The sequence below is a fragment of the Siniperca chuatsi genome, linkage group LG18, assembly GCF_020085105.1.
Source record: "Siniperca chuatsi isolate FFG_IHB_CAS linkage group LG18, ASM2008510v1, whole genome shotgun sequence".
Taxonomy (NCBI): domain Eukaryota; kingdom Metazoa; phylum Chordata; class Actinopteri; order Centrarchiformes; family Sinipercidae; genus Siniperca; species Siniperca chuatsi.
In genome coordinates this window covers 23,066,937-23,085,197 of record NC_058059.1, presented here as the reverse complement: position 1 = coordinate 23,085,197, position 18,261 = coordinate 23,066,937, and the positions used below count along the sequence as shown (strand labels likewise).

At 38.6% G+C, this 18,261-nt stretch overlaps 1 protein-coding gene across 15 annotated transcripts in view; it reads left to right on the top strand.

Moving 5' to 3' along the window:
* Window positions 1-643: 643 nt before the first annotated feature.
* The window catches only part of LOC122866084 (transcription factor 4-like), a 267,666-nt gene continuing 250,048 nt past the window's right edge, over window positions 644-18,261 (top strand). For 2 of the 15 annotated variants that reach the window (XM_044175250.1, XM_044175258.1), the window contains exons 1-3: window positions 699-1,570; window positions 1,897-1,935; window positions 6,569-6,641. In XM_044175250.1, the coding sequence (XP_044031185.1) occupies window positions 1,472-1,570; window positions 1,897-1,935; window positions 6,569-6,641 (211 nt within the window). In that variant the 5' untranslated portion in view covers window positions 699-1,471. Of the gene's footprint in view, window positions 1,571-1,896; window positions 1,936-6,568; window positions 6,642-7,369; window positions 7,392-18,261 lie in introns of those variants that run through there. The other 13 variants (XM_044175260.1, XM_044175254.1, XM_044175253.1 and 10 more) reach the window with 13 other exon arrangements.

Here is an 18,261-nt window from a genome sequence, read left to right as displayed (position 1 = left end):
TACCTGTGTATTTTTGCTGGCTTTTTCTCTGTGAGAGAAACCCACATGCAGGGTGTAATTGGCAGAAATAGGCCAGTCAATTTATACCTGCAGGCTGTGGGCTGCACAAGAAAAAGGCAAAGTACTGCAAAGTATTTCCAGAGAGGTGGGTTTTGGTGCTGTTGTGGTTTAAGTGGTGACCTGTAGGGAGTTACCATGCAAGTCAAGCACTGCACTCCTTTCACTGCACTTCTAGGTCTAACCAATTACAAAGCAATAGAAAAACTATATAAAATACATAAAGAAAGATACATAAATAGATAGACATGTGTAGGGGTGTAAAGTAAATGATTATATGAAAAACTAACCACCTAAATGAACAACAACAAAACTAAATAAATAGGCTATGCAATTATGAAATAAACATAAATGAGTAAATACATTTAACATATACATAATTAGTAACATTTTAAACAATTTTTAAAAAGTTTAATTTTGTCTAGGGTTTAAGAACCATTGCAGTTCCCCAAACTCCGGGGGGTGGGGGGGTCACATTTTCCTAGCCCAATTAGCTGAATTAACCCAATCCAAATCAAACCAGCCAATCACCGCACCAATCAGCCAATCAATCATACCAACAAACCCATTTTTCTTTAAAATTTATTTATTTTTTTGCTGCAGATTTTCTGCTCTTTCCTGTAGCAGCAGCCGCTCGGTGCTCGGCGCGGTGGTGTTAGTCGAGAATGTAAGCTAGGTGGCCGCACGAACACATTTATCACACCGAGGCTGTGTCAGACGCACATGGGATCCGTCCGGCGTACCCGGGGATCTTCAGCACCCGCAGCCGAGCGGACGGGACCCTCAGCCCGGTCAGGAGCAGCGCTCACCCTGCCTGGACTCTTCCTCTGACATAACACACACACACACACACACACACGCACACACGCGCGAAACAACCGCTGCACATTTCTAAAGTGATCTTTTCCTCCCTGAGAGGCTCGCGGAGACACAGCGTGTTATTTATTTATATCGTGTGTGAGCCTGACAGTCAGCCGCGGCGGACAAACTGCGTCTCGCGCGGAGAGGTCGGACTTCTTTGGCTGGGGAAAACACACCAAAACACACGCGAAAAGACTCCCGTCCTGTCGCCCCATTTTTATCTCCTGACTGTTTTTTCTTGCGATTTTTTATTTTTATTTTTTATTTTTTCCCTGCTGCCAAACCAGGAACCCGGCACCGGGACTGAGTCCCTGCTCTGAGGATGAAAGAAAACTAGATTTCTGATCGAGGCTTTGAGGTTGTACTGGATTTATTTCGCTGTGGAGGAAAAGAGAACCGGGAGCGAAGCGGTGCGCGAAAAGCCGAGGTCTTCCTCCTCTTTTCTCTCCTCTCCCCCCTCTGTCTCTCCATCTATCAATCTGTGTACCTATCCTCTTCTATCTATCTATCTATCTATCTATCTATCTATCTATCTATCTATCTATTTGTTTCCATGTTTTTAGGTCCGTGCGATTTTGCTAAAATGCATCAACAGCGGATGGCAGCTTTGGGAACAGACAAGGAACTGAGTGACTTACTGGATTTCAGCGCGGTAAGGAAATGAATCTTCTTTTTATGGTTAATATGAATATAATGGCTAGTATCATGACAGTGCAAGCCGTAGACGAAAGAAGCGTCCTGTAGGCTTCATACAGCGACCACTGTTTACATTTTTTAACGTGAGTTGCACGGCACATAACCTGCATATTTTAGCCTTCACTCAAGTCTTTCAACTGTTTGCACAAAAAGTTGTGTGTTTTATGTAGAGTAACTTGCAGACAAGTCAGTGCATATTGTTGGTTTTGTAATTTCATTTTTTTGTTTGTGTGTGTGTGCAGAGAATTGTGATGCTGCATTAGTAATTTTGTTGTCTTATAGATGCGAAACAGCGATTTGAAAATGTTCCCAACATCCATGGTAGTATATCTCATTTTAAGTCCTTTTTTTCCTTCATGTGTAGCCAGATGTTTTGCCCATGATAGCGTTTAGAAAATGTTTCATTTTGTCTGTGTGAGTTTGTAGGCTGCTCCATGCACTCTGCGCAGTGTTGTACAGAGTATTTCAGATGCAAAAGGCTCGATGTTAAATCATCAACCTGCATGACAGGCAGACAGACAGACAGACAGACAGACAGGCAGACAGACAGACAGGCAGGCAGGGAGCCGAAAAGAGAGAAATGTGTCACACTCTCTCCCCGCAGTTTAAATGTTCCTGCAGCAGGCTGCTAACTGCCTAAACTCGAGACTCCGTTTAAAAGTTTGTGTTTTTTTTTTTTTTTTTTTTTTTTTTTTTTTTTTTTTTTTAAAAAGAACAGCCTGTGTTATGAACTTGACGGACAGGAAATAGTGTCCTTGCTCTCGGCCATGTTTTCTCTACGCCTCTCCTCCTCTGGGAGCAACTTTGGTCTGAAGAGGAGGAGAAAAAAATCAGAAACACCCCAAAATGAAGAGAGAGAGAGAGAGAGAGAGAGAGAGAGAAAAAACCGGATTTACATTAATCCTGTTATGAAAAGTAGAGAGACAGCATGAGCATAATGATATCAGAGAATATCAGTACTACAGGAATGAGGCTAGTGATGCTGCATGAGATGCAAAAATAGGAGATAAAATCCCCATTAATACACCTTTCAATTTCTAATGGAATGTTAATGCAATAAACAAATATCATACAATCACAGCTGATGCCTGCATACACACTGCAACTGACTGTGTAGCAGTGCTATAGAAATATTATGAAGATATCATAGGAGATTTTAATTAAAAAGCTATTATAAGAACACTATAACCTACACATTAAGCACCCATAGCTGCACTATAGTGATTTTTCATTATAGAAACACTATAGGTCATACAGTAGGCATCATCTCTCGCTATACCATAAACATGATCATCTCTGAATACTATAGGAATATTAAAGGACTGTTATTGTGAGTTTTTTTTAAACAAAGGACATACAATAAGATTGCTGTTATGTCAGAATTGAGAACCACAGACATATAATATGCCTCTATAGCAATATAATGATAATTTAAAAATATGCGCTGTCTTGGCTATATAGGCCTGTGTATACCATAAATACACTGTTAAATACAATACAATAAAGCATAGAGGTATTATAGGTGACACAAGTCCAATAAAACACTGCAAACTCATCATTTAGTGGCACACACATTCTCTCAAGTCTCTGTAACAACATTATAGGAATGTTATAGTGACATTTATGAAAACAAGTTTACAATAAGATAATTCAAGTCATAATTGAGCACCACTGACTTATTTTAATCCATGTAAGAATATTATAGGAATATTTTTAAGCTTTTATAGGGACCTTCTATTAGAAAAAATATCACAAAGGATCACTAAATTCATCATTGAGAAGCACAGATACATAAACAGTCTCTATAGGAATATTGTAATGACACAAATATACAGTATACTATAGGTGACAAAAATACCATGAGTCTAATTAAATCACCATAAACTCCTCATTAATGGCACACACATACTCTCAATTCACTATAGGAATATTATGGGATTATAATTGTGGACAAAAGTACACAAAAATCATCACAAAATCATTATTTAGTAGCACAGACATGCTGTTGAGCCCCTGAGGTATGTCACAGGAATATTATAGACATTTTTCCTGAGTTAGATTTTTTACAGGTTTCCAAAAATGCCAATCAGCCTGTCTTAAATTACATTTCTTGAAAAAATAATCAAACAAAGGAGGGCAGCAGCAGCTAGAAGGTGTCTCTTCTCATTATAAACGCAGGCTGGTCGCATTAATTTATGCGATCATCTGTCTTTGCACGCCCACAAGCTGACACCAGCAGCTCAAAGTGCTTTGACTGGGATATCGATAGACCTGCTAATAATCAGAATTAGATCTTTTCCTGCAAACATTTGTTTTCTCTTTATTTGCCGCAGCCGTGATGGAGATCGAATACACAAGCAACCTCAGTATCCAACATACACACTTACAGGCCCCACAGGCTGTATTAAGAACAATGACAGATTAAGTATTTATTGTTTTAGTCAAGGTTTAATTTACTTATATTATGGTCAATTCAAAAGAAACGAAAAATTCCCTTAAAACCTCAAATCCTGAAAAGCTTTTAGCATCTGAAAATGAAGCTCAGTGTGTTCAAGATCACTGAGATTTCACCATCAAACACACACGACACACAGGCCTGATGTTTATCCAGAGAGGTTATCTGCCAGGGTCAGATGTCTCACTTTGATAACATGAACTGTTTTCTTGTGAAGCTTTACAGTAGCTTGTACGTCAAGACAACAGGAATCAGTATTCAGCTTCAGTCTCTGTCGTAACGTGGGCTTGATTTTCCCGTAGATGTGTTGAGCAGATGGTAACTAGTTCTGATGATTATCTCATATGTTTAAGTCAGATATGAAGTACATATGAAGTGTTTCATTTCAAAATAAGCCATCCAACATTTGATAAAAGTGACACTTTTGAAGGAAAACACATTTATGATAAAGGTGAGCAGGTGATTTAAGTGATCCTATTTATTTTTCACAGATGCAGAATGAGGAATTTGATCTCTTTTTGGTTCCCAAAAACATTCCAACAGTGTTTTAGAAAATAAACTCTTCACATCTGTGTTCAGCTCTGATTGGGAGTCTGCGTGATCAATAGGGCTGGGTATCGAACCTTGATACATTATGAGTACAGACCGAAATGTGTCCGAAATGTGTCCATAACATCAAGTGTTGAAAACACTCAATTACCGAAAGCTGGCATCAAGAGAAGTGGACTTGACGACATGGACCAGAGTCAGACTCAAGTAATGAATCTGATGACTTTAGACTTGACTTACATTTTTTTTTAAAACTTGCAACTCCACGTTGACTTTAACACCAATGACTAGCTGTCATTGACTTAGAATGACTTAATATTCTCATCAAGCCTAAAAATGAAACATGACAGTATTAAAATAAATATTTATTTTTGGGATATACTTAGATTATCCCAATCAGATGTAAAGACTGTATGGTCAATAAAAAAAACAAAACAAATGTCAACATGCATGCAATACAACTTTGATTGATCAGTAAGATATTAAATGTGATAAAGTTTATTTGAAAACACAAATTTTAAAAAGCATTCATTATTTCTGTAAATTTACTATGCAGACTGTTACTCTTTTTAAAAGTTTGAAATAGTATTAAAATTGGTGAAGGGCACATACTGACGTGTTTAGGAGTTGAAACACAAAGTAAAGGACTTGGACCTGGTTTGGGACTTGTTGGCCTTGACTCACCTGTCTTGATTTGGGACCTGACTTGATCGGTACCTGTCTTGACAGGGGACTTCCCATTGGACTCGACTTGGGTCTTGTTGGTCTTGACATAGGACTTGACTTGGGACTTGAAGGACTTTACTTAGAACCTGACTTTGGATTTTCCAAAGTCATCCCATGAGACTCTGGACTTACCTGTCTTCCCATGGGACTGGATTTGAAGAAAAGGCACAGGTTGACACATGCACTGTACTGCACTGACAAGAGTTATGTCCACTGAGAATAGCCTGTGTGCATACTAACTTCCACACCAAGTGCTCAAGCTGTAAAGACCGACAATTACACTTTGAGGTGGACGGCCAGTCCACGCCTTTTACTTCGAAAGTTTACGAACTTTTTTTGTAAACAGTGTCACAACTCTTGTCAATCAGATTTATTTGTCTTTCTAATATTGTTGTAATTGTATCAATTACTTCCTAGGCTGCTCACACACACATGGAAATTTGGACATGGCAGCGGCGGATGGCCGCCCACCATTGAGTCTGGTTCTATCCAAGGTTTCTGCCTCTTAGGCTTAGGCCTCTAAGGAAGTTTTTTTCTTGCCACTGTTGCCAAATGCTTGCTCATGGTGGGATTTGTTGGGTCTCTGTAAATAATATATAATATATATATAAAGAGTACGGTCTAGACCTGCTCTATAGGAAAAGTGCAATGAGATAACTTCTGCTATGAATTGGCGCTAAATAAATTGAATTGAATTGGATTTGGTCTTGATGTTGGACTTGATTCTGGACTTGCTGGACTTGACTTGTATGACTGGTTCTGTTGAGAAGACATTTACCATATGAGAACTTTGGCTCCTTTTGTCAATGAAAAGCATATTTATATTTCTTTAAGTAAGATATATGAAAAATATATATCATTTTGATACCAAAACTGAAGTATCTGATGGGTGTTAGTATTGAAAATAAATCAAGTGATACCCAGCCTTAGTGATGATGGACCTTTTGTTTCCTTCCAAAACAAGATATCTACTACTTTAAAAGCAGAAAAAATGCTCTGATAAGATGAAAATAAAGAACACTGAATGACCATTCAATTTAAGACATTATGTAGCATAATTGTAATATGATGAGAATCTGGTAGCATTTTTCAGCCAAATGTTGCCCTGGCATTTTGGAATGAAGCTTTTCATTTGTAGCTACAGTGACGTTTTTGTAGAGATGTGTCTTGCTGTCTGCAGTGTCAGTGCTCTCAGAGGTAATGTGCGCTCTGTTTGTCTTGTAGATGTTTTCCCCTCCTGTTAGCAGTGGAAAGAACGGGCCGACCTCCCTGGGGAGCGGACATTTCTCCGGCTCAAGTACGTCAGCCTTCTCCTTTTTTTTCCAGTCCTCTTCTTCTTCTTCTCTTTTCCCTCAATCCTCTCTTAGCCTCCTCCTCTCCTTCCTCTTACACCTGCTCGCTGCTGCTTCGCTTGCTGTTTGAATTTTCTTGTGTTGGTAACCATGTTCTGTACATGCAGAGTTTCTGGATTTCATGCTGTTTTGCTTCTTGGATCACTTTTTATTTTGAGACTTGAGAAATTGCAAGAGTTTGTTTTTTTTTAATATACTGGAACTTGCTCATATATTCTTTGAATACTCTGGTTGCCATTGTTGTTGAACTGGTTGTTTTTTTTCTAGGGCTGTGCAATATCACCAAAATCTCATATCCTGATATAGGTCATTTTATACCCAGATAACGATACATATCAGATACCCAAATGCTTCGAAGCTTCTACCGTTGCCATGGTAATCGACATCCAAATCAGTATTCAGATGTTTTGTTATTTTTATTATATGTTCATTACCCCAAAAATCCCAAATATCCCTTGAAATAAGAAATAGTAATCCAACATTATTAACATTAAACGGCATCTTAGAGCGCAAGAGGATGACAGCCATGCAGTGCCTCGCCTAGGTTGACTGTTTTTGTGGGGGGGGGGAGACACGGAGCGGCGTAGAGGAGAGACAGGTGAAGTGGACGTTACTTGTTGATGACAACTCGTTACATTATACTCTGAAATTCAACCGTTGGGTTCTGTCGGGAGATGCAGTGACTTAAACCAACAGTGAGTAAGAAAAAGTATAAATAATATGTAATTTGTTAAGCTATGAGTGGAGGGAAAGTCCGCTAGCCGCTAGGCTAATTTATGCAGTGTAAAATGCCGTAGGCTCAGCTAATAATAGTGACTAGCAAAAGTTTTGTCAATGAATCTTGACAGGCAACTCAACTCGAGTGACGTGTTTTTGGCTTGGCGTTATGTATCTTGGGTCTGCCGCTTAATTTGCAAAGTACATTTTTCTGGTCCGTGGCTGACTTTTCATACCAAAACCACGTCCATACGACAGAAGTAGCCCCTCTTTTAGGTACGAGCTCCTCGTTTTGTCTTGTCTGGTTGGAGTCCTTCTCCTGTTCGGAATTACCCCGTTCTGCCTCACGTTCACTACACTACCCCATGTTTGTTTGTGTTGCCTTCATGCTAATTTCCTGCCTGCATCCGTGCGGTGCGGATGGCGAAAATAATTGCCGTAAAGAGTGTCATTTGCGTCAGAGCGAAATAAACAATAGGATATATATCGTCATATCGCACAGCCAAAGTGTTTTCTGTACTGTAATTTTGCTTAAAACGTCACATGTTGCTCAGACAATGAGGTGGCCTGGTCTGATTACATGGCTTTGATTATGTATGTCTGTGGCACTCAGCACCAAGCCTATTGATTCCTACCGAAAATGTAAATCTCTAATAACAGCTAACAAATGTATAATTTCATTTTATTTTTAAAAGGCTCATTTCCCAAAACAGGTGGGCACTGAAGTTTTTAGTAAACGCTACTTAAGCAAGGGTAAATAGTGCATTTGTTTCAGCTTCAATTAATACATTGGGTTCTTGATTATGACCAAAGAGGTTGAATTTTATAGTATGCGACTATGTGTGACGTTTATTTTGTTCACCTGGAACATACCTGTGTGTTCTGTGCTCATATGTAGTTGGGAGCGGCTGTGGCTCAGGAGGTAGAGCTCCACATGTCGAAGTGTCCTCGGGCAAGACACTGAACCCTAAGTTGCTCCTGATGGACAGGCCAGTGCCTTGCATGGTAGTTCTGTTGGTGTAAGTGTATGTGTGAATGGGTGAATGAGAGGCCAATTGTAGAATGCTTTGCCCGTTAAGGTAGAAAAGTGCTATATAGTGCAGTCCATTTCGTTTGTTCGTGCTTTACATCATAGTAAATGACATATGAATGTCGTGGTGTTAAATACGGCCATTAGGTGATGATGTGATTGTGAGTTTGTTTATTTTGGGGCAACAAGTGTTTTAGCTGCTCAAGTTCATCCCTGAAGGATACTTCCTGTTTTTCTGATTTGCTGCTCTCATTCTTTCCTGCCTCTGTGTGTGCGTGTTGTGGAGATCAGTTCACTGTGTTTTTCTACACAGTGGTGTTGTTGGTGTCAAACAGGCACAGTTTGGTTTCATCAGTGGTGGGACATGATGGCTTTAAATTTGAAATGTTATCGATATGAATGTGAAGTTTAACTGTGCAGTCAGTTTGTCAGATGTTCTGTTGCTAAATTTACTAATTCAGTCAATGATCAATGATTTATTCTTTCTTCTGTTTAGTTATGGAGTCTGTGTTTCATTAATTCAGTCACTTCGTAAATAAGTCACACAGTCATTAGTACATAAGCAGTGGTGGAATGTAACTAAGTACATTTACTCAAGTACTGTACACATAAGTACAGTTTTGAGGTACTTTACTTGAGTATTTTGTTTTCATGCCACTTTATACTTCTACTCCACTAGAGATTGGAGGGAAATATTACACTTTTTAACTCCACTACAATTATCTGACAGCTTTAGTTACTAGTTACTTTGCAAATACATTTTTTGCATCAAAAACTTAGTGCTTATAAAATATGATGCTTTGTTAAAAATTAAACTACCCAATAGTATATACAAGTAGAGCTGAAATGATTAGTCGATTAATCGATAAGTCGATTAATTGGCAACGATTTTGATTATTGTTTAAGTCATTTTTCATGCAAAAATGCAAAAAAAAACATGTCGTGGTTCCAGCTTCCCAAATGTCAATATTTACTGCTTTTTCTTTTAATTATATTGATCATTTTAGTTTATTTTTACTAGTTTTGAGGTTTGGACTATTGGTTGGACAAAACGAGCATTGTGAAGTTGTCACTTTGGGCTCTGGTTTATTGTGATGGCATTTTCTCACTATTTTCTGATTTTTTACAAACTAAAGAATCAATCAATTAATTTAGAAAATAATCAGCAGATTAATCCGTAATAGAAATAATCAATAGTTTAAGTCCGATGCAAAATGCTGCATACACATTAATACAAAAGTAATAATATGCTAATGATTAGTCACAGCAGCCATTTTTCTGCATGAGTACTTTTACTTTTAATACTTTAAGTACATTTTACTGATTATACTTCCATACTTTTACCTAAGTAAGATTTTAAATGCATGACTGTTACTTTTATCAGAGTATTTTTTACAGTGTGGTATTAGTATCTTTACTTAAGTAAAGGATCTAAATACTTCCTCCACCACTGTACATCGAACGGAATTAACTAGTTACAGAATGAGTCAGTCTGTCTGTACGTACGTCATTCATTCACTTTTTTGGTAAGTAGGTGAATGATGAGTTAGTTGAGTCATTAATTCACTCATTAATTTATGCTTCCATCCAGTCTGTCAGTTACTGTATCAGCGAGGCAGTTGGTAAAGTTGCTTCATGTGTCAGTCAGCCCTTCTTTCACCAATACACTGAGCCATTCATTCATTCATTCGTTCATTCATTCATTCATGTATTCATCCAGTCAGTCTGGAAGCCAGTGAGTAGTTCATTAGTGAAAGAGTCCCTCAATCTGTAACTACTCAGTGTGTTCTTGATTGACTGAGTCAGTCAGTCACGTAGGCCTCGTTCAGACTGATTTTATCCCTGTTTGCCCCCAGTGATGCAGCAGGGGTGCCAACGCAGAGGTTGCGGGGTCATCCGGCAAAAAACGTTGAAACTGGCTCATTTTACATTCCTGATGGATTACTTTATAATGTGAACGCTGCATTTATACTGTTTACCTGGTGGTCATCGCTACGAAAGAGCAAACAATTGCTCCTGTGACTTTCCATAGTTGTAAAATATCAGGGTATTATGAACTGCTGTGAGTAGTTTTGGTTTCTGTTAAGCCTTCTAACTCATGGATATTTTACTCAAACTGGACTTCCTGTATTGCAACGCCCCCTTGAGTTAGTCAGTCGGTGAGTTGTGAACAAGTTGGTGAGGTATGTTTATGTGTATCTATGTCCATATATGTAGGGGGACCAGGAACCAGTGATGATGCAATGCGGCCTCTTGCTCATGTTATATTTTTTTGATTGAAAGAGCTTTTGTTGTTCTTTTTGTTTATACTGTATTATTAAAAGTTAAAAAAAATTAAGTTAGTGAGTTTTTGGTTGCTTAGTGAGTTCGTTTATGAGTTGGTTTTTGCCAGTTGATCAGCTTGAATCAACTGATGAACAAACAGACTTCTTTACATATTAAAAAAAGCAGAGGTTGCTAAATTAATCTCCAATATAATCATATATTGGCAATATTTGCAAAGAGTGTATGGTAGACATTTATATTGCAATAATGATAAAAAAATACTACACCCTGTAGCCCAGCGAGTTCTGTCTAGACAGATAACAGAAAGAGAGATACTGTAGAGGTGGAGAACTGTTGACTGATGTTAAACTAGCTGAAGATGATGATATGTGTTGTAGTCTCACAACAAGACAAAAGACAGATTCTTCACTTTGTTCCACTTCCCTCCTGCCTTCTCTGTGGTTGGATGTATGGTTATATATTTTACCTCTTTGCTGTAATCATATATCAGGTTGTAGGTCGTGCTGCATTTCCCTCATATCTTTTCCAACATTTTAAAGTACTCTGTGTGTTAGGTTCTATAACATCCTCAGTCTGTACGAGACAAGCTCAACCTCTGTCCATCAGACCAGGAGAATACTTTCTTTTTAAAATCTCTTCTGGAAGCTTTTCACAGAAAAAAGACGGGTCTTTTCTGTTGCTCCCGCTCATGTTATTTACCTCTAAACGGTGTTCGGAAGCCATTTTGTTTGTTGGCTGGAAAACAGAGAGGTGCCGAGACGTCTTCTTTGTTTACTGCTCCGGTTTGTGGTTGTTGTTGTTTGTGCTCTGCTGTTTCGGTGGTGTTGTTTGCTCCCGTGCCGTGCATACAAATGCAAGGAAGGACGACAAATGTTACAATTTTGAGAAAAAAGGCTAGATTTGTAGAATTTATAGTGGTTGTTAGGCCTTGGTTTGCTGTTTTTTGTTTTTTTTTGATACAGGAACACACACTGGTGTCACACACGCATGCACTCATGCCTGTACACAAATCACACTCTGTTTCTCATGCACACACATCTAAACACCCACATGTACAAGATGCAACACACACACACACACACACTCTGCTCACCCCTGCTGTGGCTTTCTGCAGGCCTCGGCATTTTGATGAGCCCGGCGCTGTTTGTGAATGCAGCTAATTAGAACTCTATAGACCTACACAACCATGAGAGCGGTGGTTTCCAAAGGCTGGGGAGAGGCCAAAGGCTGGGACGCGCCAACACTGAACCGGGTCCACACAGGTTCAGGTTAACAGTCATGTCTTTGGTTTATATATCAGAGAAGTTTAAAAAATACATTTATAGATTCTGGAAACATATTCATATTCAGTCCTGTCGTGAGGTTTGACTGGCATTCTTTTCAATGGTTTAATGGCACCCAACTGGAGAATCAGCATCATGTTTATCTCTGTGCGCCCAACTCCTAATATTATTATAATGGTAGTGGTGGGAAATATGCATTTATTCACATTTTCTTTTGCCATTTGTTTGGAAATTTGGTTCATATTTGTGCTAAATATAGATGGCAACTTACTACTCATAACTAACCAACAAAACCAAATGTCATTTATTACAACAATTTTTATTATTGTTTATTATTCAGTCAGTTCTGTGATAAAAGACTAAAAACTTCCATCTGTTTATATAAGGGAAGACTTTTAATGTTTAATGTAACATTATCCAAAAGACTTGGTGGAGATATTGCTTTATTATTGTAACCTATATAAAAATTCTCAAATTAAATTAAAAAACCCTCTCCTAAAAAATGAGACACTGGATTACTTTTATGATAATTGGGCAAGTTTGAGGATCTTATTGGGCTATTTTCTGTCATTCAAATCTGGCAACACTGCTAGTAAACTGGACAGAGGCTGAATGAGATGTTAATGTTAATCACATTACAGTGACTCCATATTCAATGTGCTCTTAGTCAGCAAGCTACTTTCAACTGACTGAAACACATCTGACTGGGAAATTTTTTGAGTGTGCTGACATGATACCTGAGTTTTGGTACAGATACCAAAACAATACGTTTTTTGAGCTATATCATGTTTTTCTTTTTCTTTTTCTTTAATAAAAGAAGCCAAACTAGGCAAATGTAATATTTTGTTTAAGATCTTTGCCTAATAAAATACAGTCTAAAATAGGAAAATTATGATTCAAATCAGTAAATTTCTAATCAAAAAGTAAGTAAGTAAGTAAGTAAGTAAGTGTTAAGGTTTGATACCCAGCACTACACTACAGCACAGTGATTTACATCACGTCCTCACATTTAATCTCCTACATTAACAGAGGTCTTTTGCCACAACACAGAAATCCCCAAACACAAAGAACACAGTTTGTCGCCAAATGCTTCGGAAAATAGGTGGAGGTTACCAAACAGGGCTAAAGAAGACAACATCAACAGCAAAATTAGGACTTAAAGGAGACAAGAGTGTGGACAAAAGCATGACATACAGAAGTGTAAAAATAACATGTCAGTCAGACAGAGAGGCAGAGGAATAAAAACAGGTTTTAGGATTTGGTTAATGTGATGCTTTTGAGGATAAGTAGTGGCATTTTTCCAAGCATGTCTTCATGTAGAGGTTGAATTTTGAAATGACAACCTTCACACAATGCTGTGAATACATCTCAGTTTTGAAGCCCTCTCCTCATTCAATGTAAGTACTCATATTTTTGGCTATATATTCACCTTAAAACACAAAAGCATCCAAACATACATGCTGCACAATCCCCAGGAGTCCCGGCTGACACGCTCAGCCCACGGTCATCACTAACCAGGAAGTGGATTAAGCGTTTTAATTACTGGAAGATTTTGCCGTTGTTGTTGTTTATTTTGGGATCATCCCTGGAAAGATAATGCACACTTCAAACTCTGTGTGTGTTTTCTAATCTCCTCCTGGATGAAGCCGTTCAGCAAGCGGCTTCACTCTGCCTGTCAAAACCGCTGCCACCGCCACTCATCTATTTCAGGTCTTGGCTGGTTTTGGTGTTTTTCCTCTTTTTTTTTTTTTTTACGCTGTTACAACCTCTCAAATCCGCTGTTTGTCTCCCTGTCAATGGTGTTGAAAGGGGACTGAGGTGTGTGTGTGTGTGTGAGAGAGAGAAAGAGAGAGTGTAAACATGTATATATGTATGTTCATAGGAGAATGAGTGTTGAGCGTAAAAATGCGTGTCTGACAGATTTGAAGAGAGTTTAAATGTGTGTGTGAACATGTGTGTGTGTGTGTGTGTATGCAGTTGTGGCAAAAGAGGGGGATGGGAAGGGAGCTTTGAGGGCGGGAGGGCACACCATCATCCCCATTGCCATTGAACATAACGTTGGCAACAAGAGATGGAAGAAATGTTTCCTTACGTGTCAGCAGAAAGAAACAAAGAAAGGAAGGAAGGAAGAATGGAAAGTTGAAAAAAGGGAAGTTAAGAAGCAAGAAAGGTAGGAAGAAAGAAAGGAAAGGTAAGAAGGAACTGAAGAAGGAAGAAAGGAAAGATGGAAAAACGGAAGGAAGGAAGAGAAGAAAAGAGGGAAAAGAAACGGGAAAAGGAAAGGAAAAGTCAAAGGAAGAAAGAAAGGGAAAGGAAAGAAGGAAGAAAGGAAAAATAAGAACAAACTGACGAAGGAAGAAATTAAAGATGGAACAAAAGAAGGAAGGAAAGAAGGAAAAGAAACAGGGGAAAAGGAAAGGAAAAGTCAATGGAAGAAAGAGAGGAAAAGAAGAAAGGAAAAATGGATGGAAGGAAGGAAGTCTGGTGGTATACTATATTCTTCTTATTTTCATCAAATGAACCATGAACAAACAGACCGAAACCATCCATTATTCTATCCGTTCACTAGCTATACCCACTTATCCTTCAGAGCCAATCCCAGCTGACATTGGGCGAGAGGCGTGGTACTTCCTGGACAGGTCGCCAGTCAGTTACAGTCTCTCAATACTTTCTGACTTCCCTACCCTGTCTGTGGCTCTCATCCCCAAGTCTAGTTGTTCTTACTGAAGGCAGGCAAAAAAATCTTCAAAAACATCTCACGAATATAAAGTTTCATTAAAAGAAAGGCTCGGTAATTTGACACCTGGGCATAGTTTTTAGCAAATGTTACTCAAACAGAAGTAAATATTGAACATGTTTGGGAGTATTTTCAGCGGCGGATAAATGCGCATTTCTAGTGAGTATTTATGTCAGCAGGACAGTGAATGTGGGATTAAGTCAAAGTAATCTACAGCAGTGGATCCCAACCTTAGCAGGGGAGTGCCCCTAGGAGTTGTGAGATAAATCTGAAGTTAGGGCTGGGCCATATGTTGAAATCATTATCATGATATTAATACGGATATTTTGCAATATTGATGTTTATCATGATATGGCAAATGTATGCAAAGTCACACATTACATTATCAAACTGATGCTGAGAGTTTTCAGTTGTGTTCCATCCACTCTATGCATTACATCAGACCAAACTGTGTCACTCAAATATTTAGTTTTTTGTTTTGTATTTAATTTGAGCTTGCTCAGAATCAGTGATGTACAACAGAGATTTGTAGATAGCATTTGTTGAAATTCAATAAACAATAATATTGAAATGTACTCAGCTCTAGCTGATGGGTTGCAAGATTATTAACAAGATGGGGAAAAAAGAAGAAGAAGCTTTTCTCTAATCTTTCCTTTTTTCTTGTGAAGACTGGCTTCAGGACAGAAATTGTCTGACAAGGGGAAAAAAACTCTTTGGTCAAAGTGAATATCACCAGACTTTAAACGCATTAACTCTCATGGAGATGATCGCTCAATAAGCTTTATCATGTTTTATATTATTTTTGTCCCACCTTCCATCTCTTCCTCTTCTTCTTTTTCTCGTCAAAGCCAAAGCCAAACAGAAAAACACAGCAGTGCTGTTGCCTCTGCCAGCGAGCTTCATGCATTAGCAGAGAAATTTGGGCAAGGATAGATACAGCCCCGATGGCATGCCTGATTTTTGTTCCCCTAATTGGCATAGCTTATTAAGTCACAGTTCACAGCGGAGAAAAAAGGGGGTTGCTTTAATAATATCCCCTCTCCTGTTTGATTTGATGCACTTGTACTGAGACAGATAACGTGCTTCAGCACGGCGAGCGACGCCCCCACCGCCACTCTCTTGTCTCTATCCAGTCAAATCTGCCTCTGTTATGCCTGTCACTCAAAAACACCCAGGCTGATCGCTTTCAAAATAGAGATGGAGAGCAGAGCAGGAGCCAGTCGCTTAATACCTCACCCTCCCACCTTCTCGCTGCCTCTGAGGCTGTTAATTTGTCTCGTTTCCCCGGCAAGGAGATGCAGAACGGCTCACAAAAACACCCAACCATGCTCTTAATTGTGGTGCGGATTAGGGATTAATAGGCGTTTTTAGCCATAATGGCAAATATTATTAGCCCCATTTGCTTTTCTAATGCTAATAATGACTCTGCTAATAATGGCAGTGATTTCAAGGTTAGCGTCTGTGAGAACTCGGTGTGGATTTGTGGGTTTTTTTTCAAAGCTCAGGAGATTGACGTGCCGCTTGCTTCGACGGGCCAGCTTGCTACCGAGTCGGAGCTCCATATGTTTTCCCCAAAGATGATGCTGAACTGGGCTGAGCTGTTAAGTTTAGTTTAGTTTATATTTTGTTCAGTTTGGTCTCTTTGATTCAAGTTTAATCGAGCTGAGTTGTTGAGTTTGGCTTGTTAACGTGGTGTGATCTACAGTAGTTTAGTTATTTTATTTCTGGCATTACTTAGATGTGTTTAGGTTTAGTTTGCTTTAGGTTATGTTTCCCAGTGAGAATAGTGACATGTTTTGCATAGTGATATTCACGTCAAAATGTGTCTAGACGTGTAAATTTGGGTGAGAAGTCAACATTTGTTAGATACGTATATATTTTCAGTATATTTCAAGGTGTAGGCTAGCTAAAACCGGAAACCTTGAAATATATTAACTGCAACGATGATTATGTACCACCTAGATGTGTAAAAAAACATTTAAACTAAAATTCAGCCCAGGTTTAACCTAACCACCTAGATGTCTTTCAAATCATACTACTTACAATACTTGCCTGTCTTTGAAAGCTCAGTTTGAACTGTTATAATTGGATGTCAGAGTCAGCTAAAAGAATAAAATATAAATGTTTTGTAGGTTTTGTTTCTCCAATGTTTTGGACTAGCATTCAGTGTTTGCGTTTTGTTGATTTGAAGCACTTTGTAATAAGTTGACAAAATGTCGACAGCCTGCGTTTAATTGCTGGTCTTTATCTGATTTTGGCTGGAGTCAGAAGTGTTTTTAGAAGCATCTGTTGTACACCTGCAGCAGGTTACCTGTCTGATTTGTATGTTCAAAGTATAAACCAGTCATGAACTGTGGAGAGTAATTAGGAAGACAGACAGCAAAATGAACAAGTGTTTTCTAAACGTTTTTTTTTTTTCATATATTCGTAATATTTGACAATGCAACACTGTTAGCCTGACTGAATTGCCATTTGTCACCTCATTATTTAACCTGACATTGTTTTCATGTTAGGTGTACTGTCAGTAGTGAGTGACCTTTCCCTTTCTTGATATCATTTTCAGCTGACATAGAAGTAATGATAGTGGTAACTACGGGCATTTAACAGTTTGTCATGTCAATTGAAGAAATATGTTCTAATTTTGAGTTGTTATTTCTGTAAGTCGACCTACAGCAACCTTTACAGCTGTGTCCATCTCCACACTTTATCATAGTAATTTTTCTGTTGCCATTTTCCTGCACTGGCACAGGAAGATGACATCCCCATTTTTAATCCCGCCTACAAAGCTGTTACTGGCTCGCTTGTTTTTACACCCGGGGAAACATCTGGCAATGAGTGCAAACTGAATCACAAATCGGAGATGTGGGGAGAGAGGTATAGAACCAGGCTACATTGTAATGGTCACTAACCAATTGCTAACTACCATCATGCATTGCACACACAGGAAAGAAAGGTAAATAACGATGGCTGCCAGAAGAGAAGAATGACCGATTTCACGATTTCAGACACAGCCTACGTTAATGTGTGTTAAGGATTTAAACAGATATTTGCCAGCCAATCAAAAACCAACATTGTCAGTAGGTACAATATGATGCCTTCAAGTAGGTTTCTGTTTCTCTGTTCATGAGAATGTTTAAACACCCTCCTGATTAGGTATTCACGAGTTTGTAAGTGAAGTAAAGCAACGATTTTGCCAAAAACACAAAACATGTTGACCATTTCTGAAAACAGAACAAGGCAACATTCTTTTGTCGAATGCTGAGCATATAGTGTACACATCTTTACTTGTTGAAAAATACAACCAATGCCCCACCCTCGCTAGCATGAATGTGTTTTCATTAGCCACGCTAGCGGCTAGTTAGCGTTATGGATGGCTGTTTCAGTCTGCCAGTCCACTACTTCGGTCTACACAAAAATATATCTAATAACAATTACTATGAAATTTGGTACAGATATTCATGGTCCCTTGAGGATGAATCCTAATGATGTTGGTTTAATTTTTGCAGTTCTTT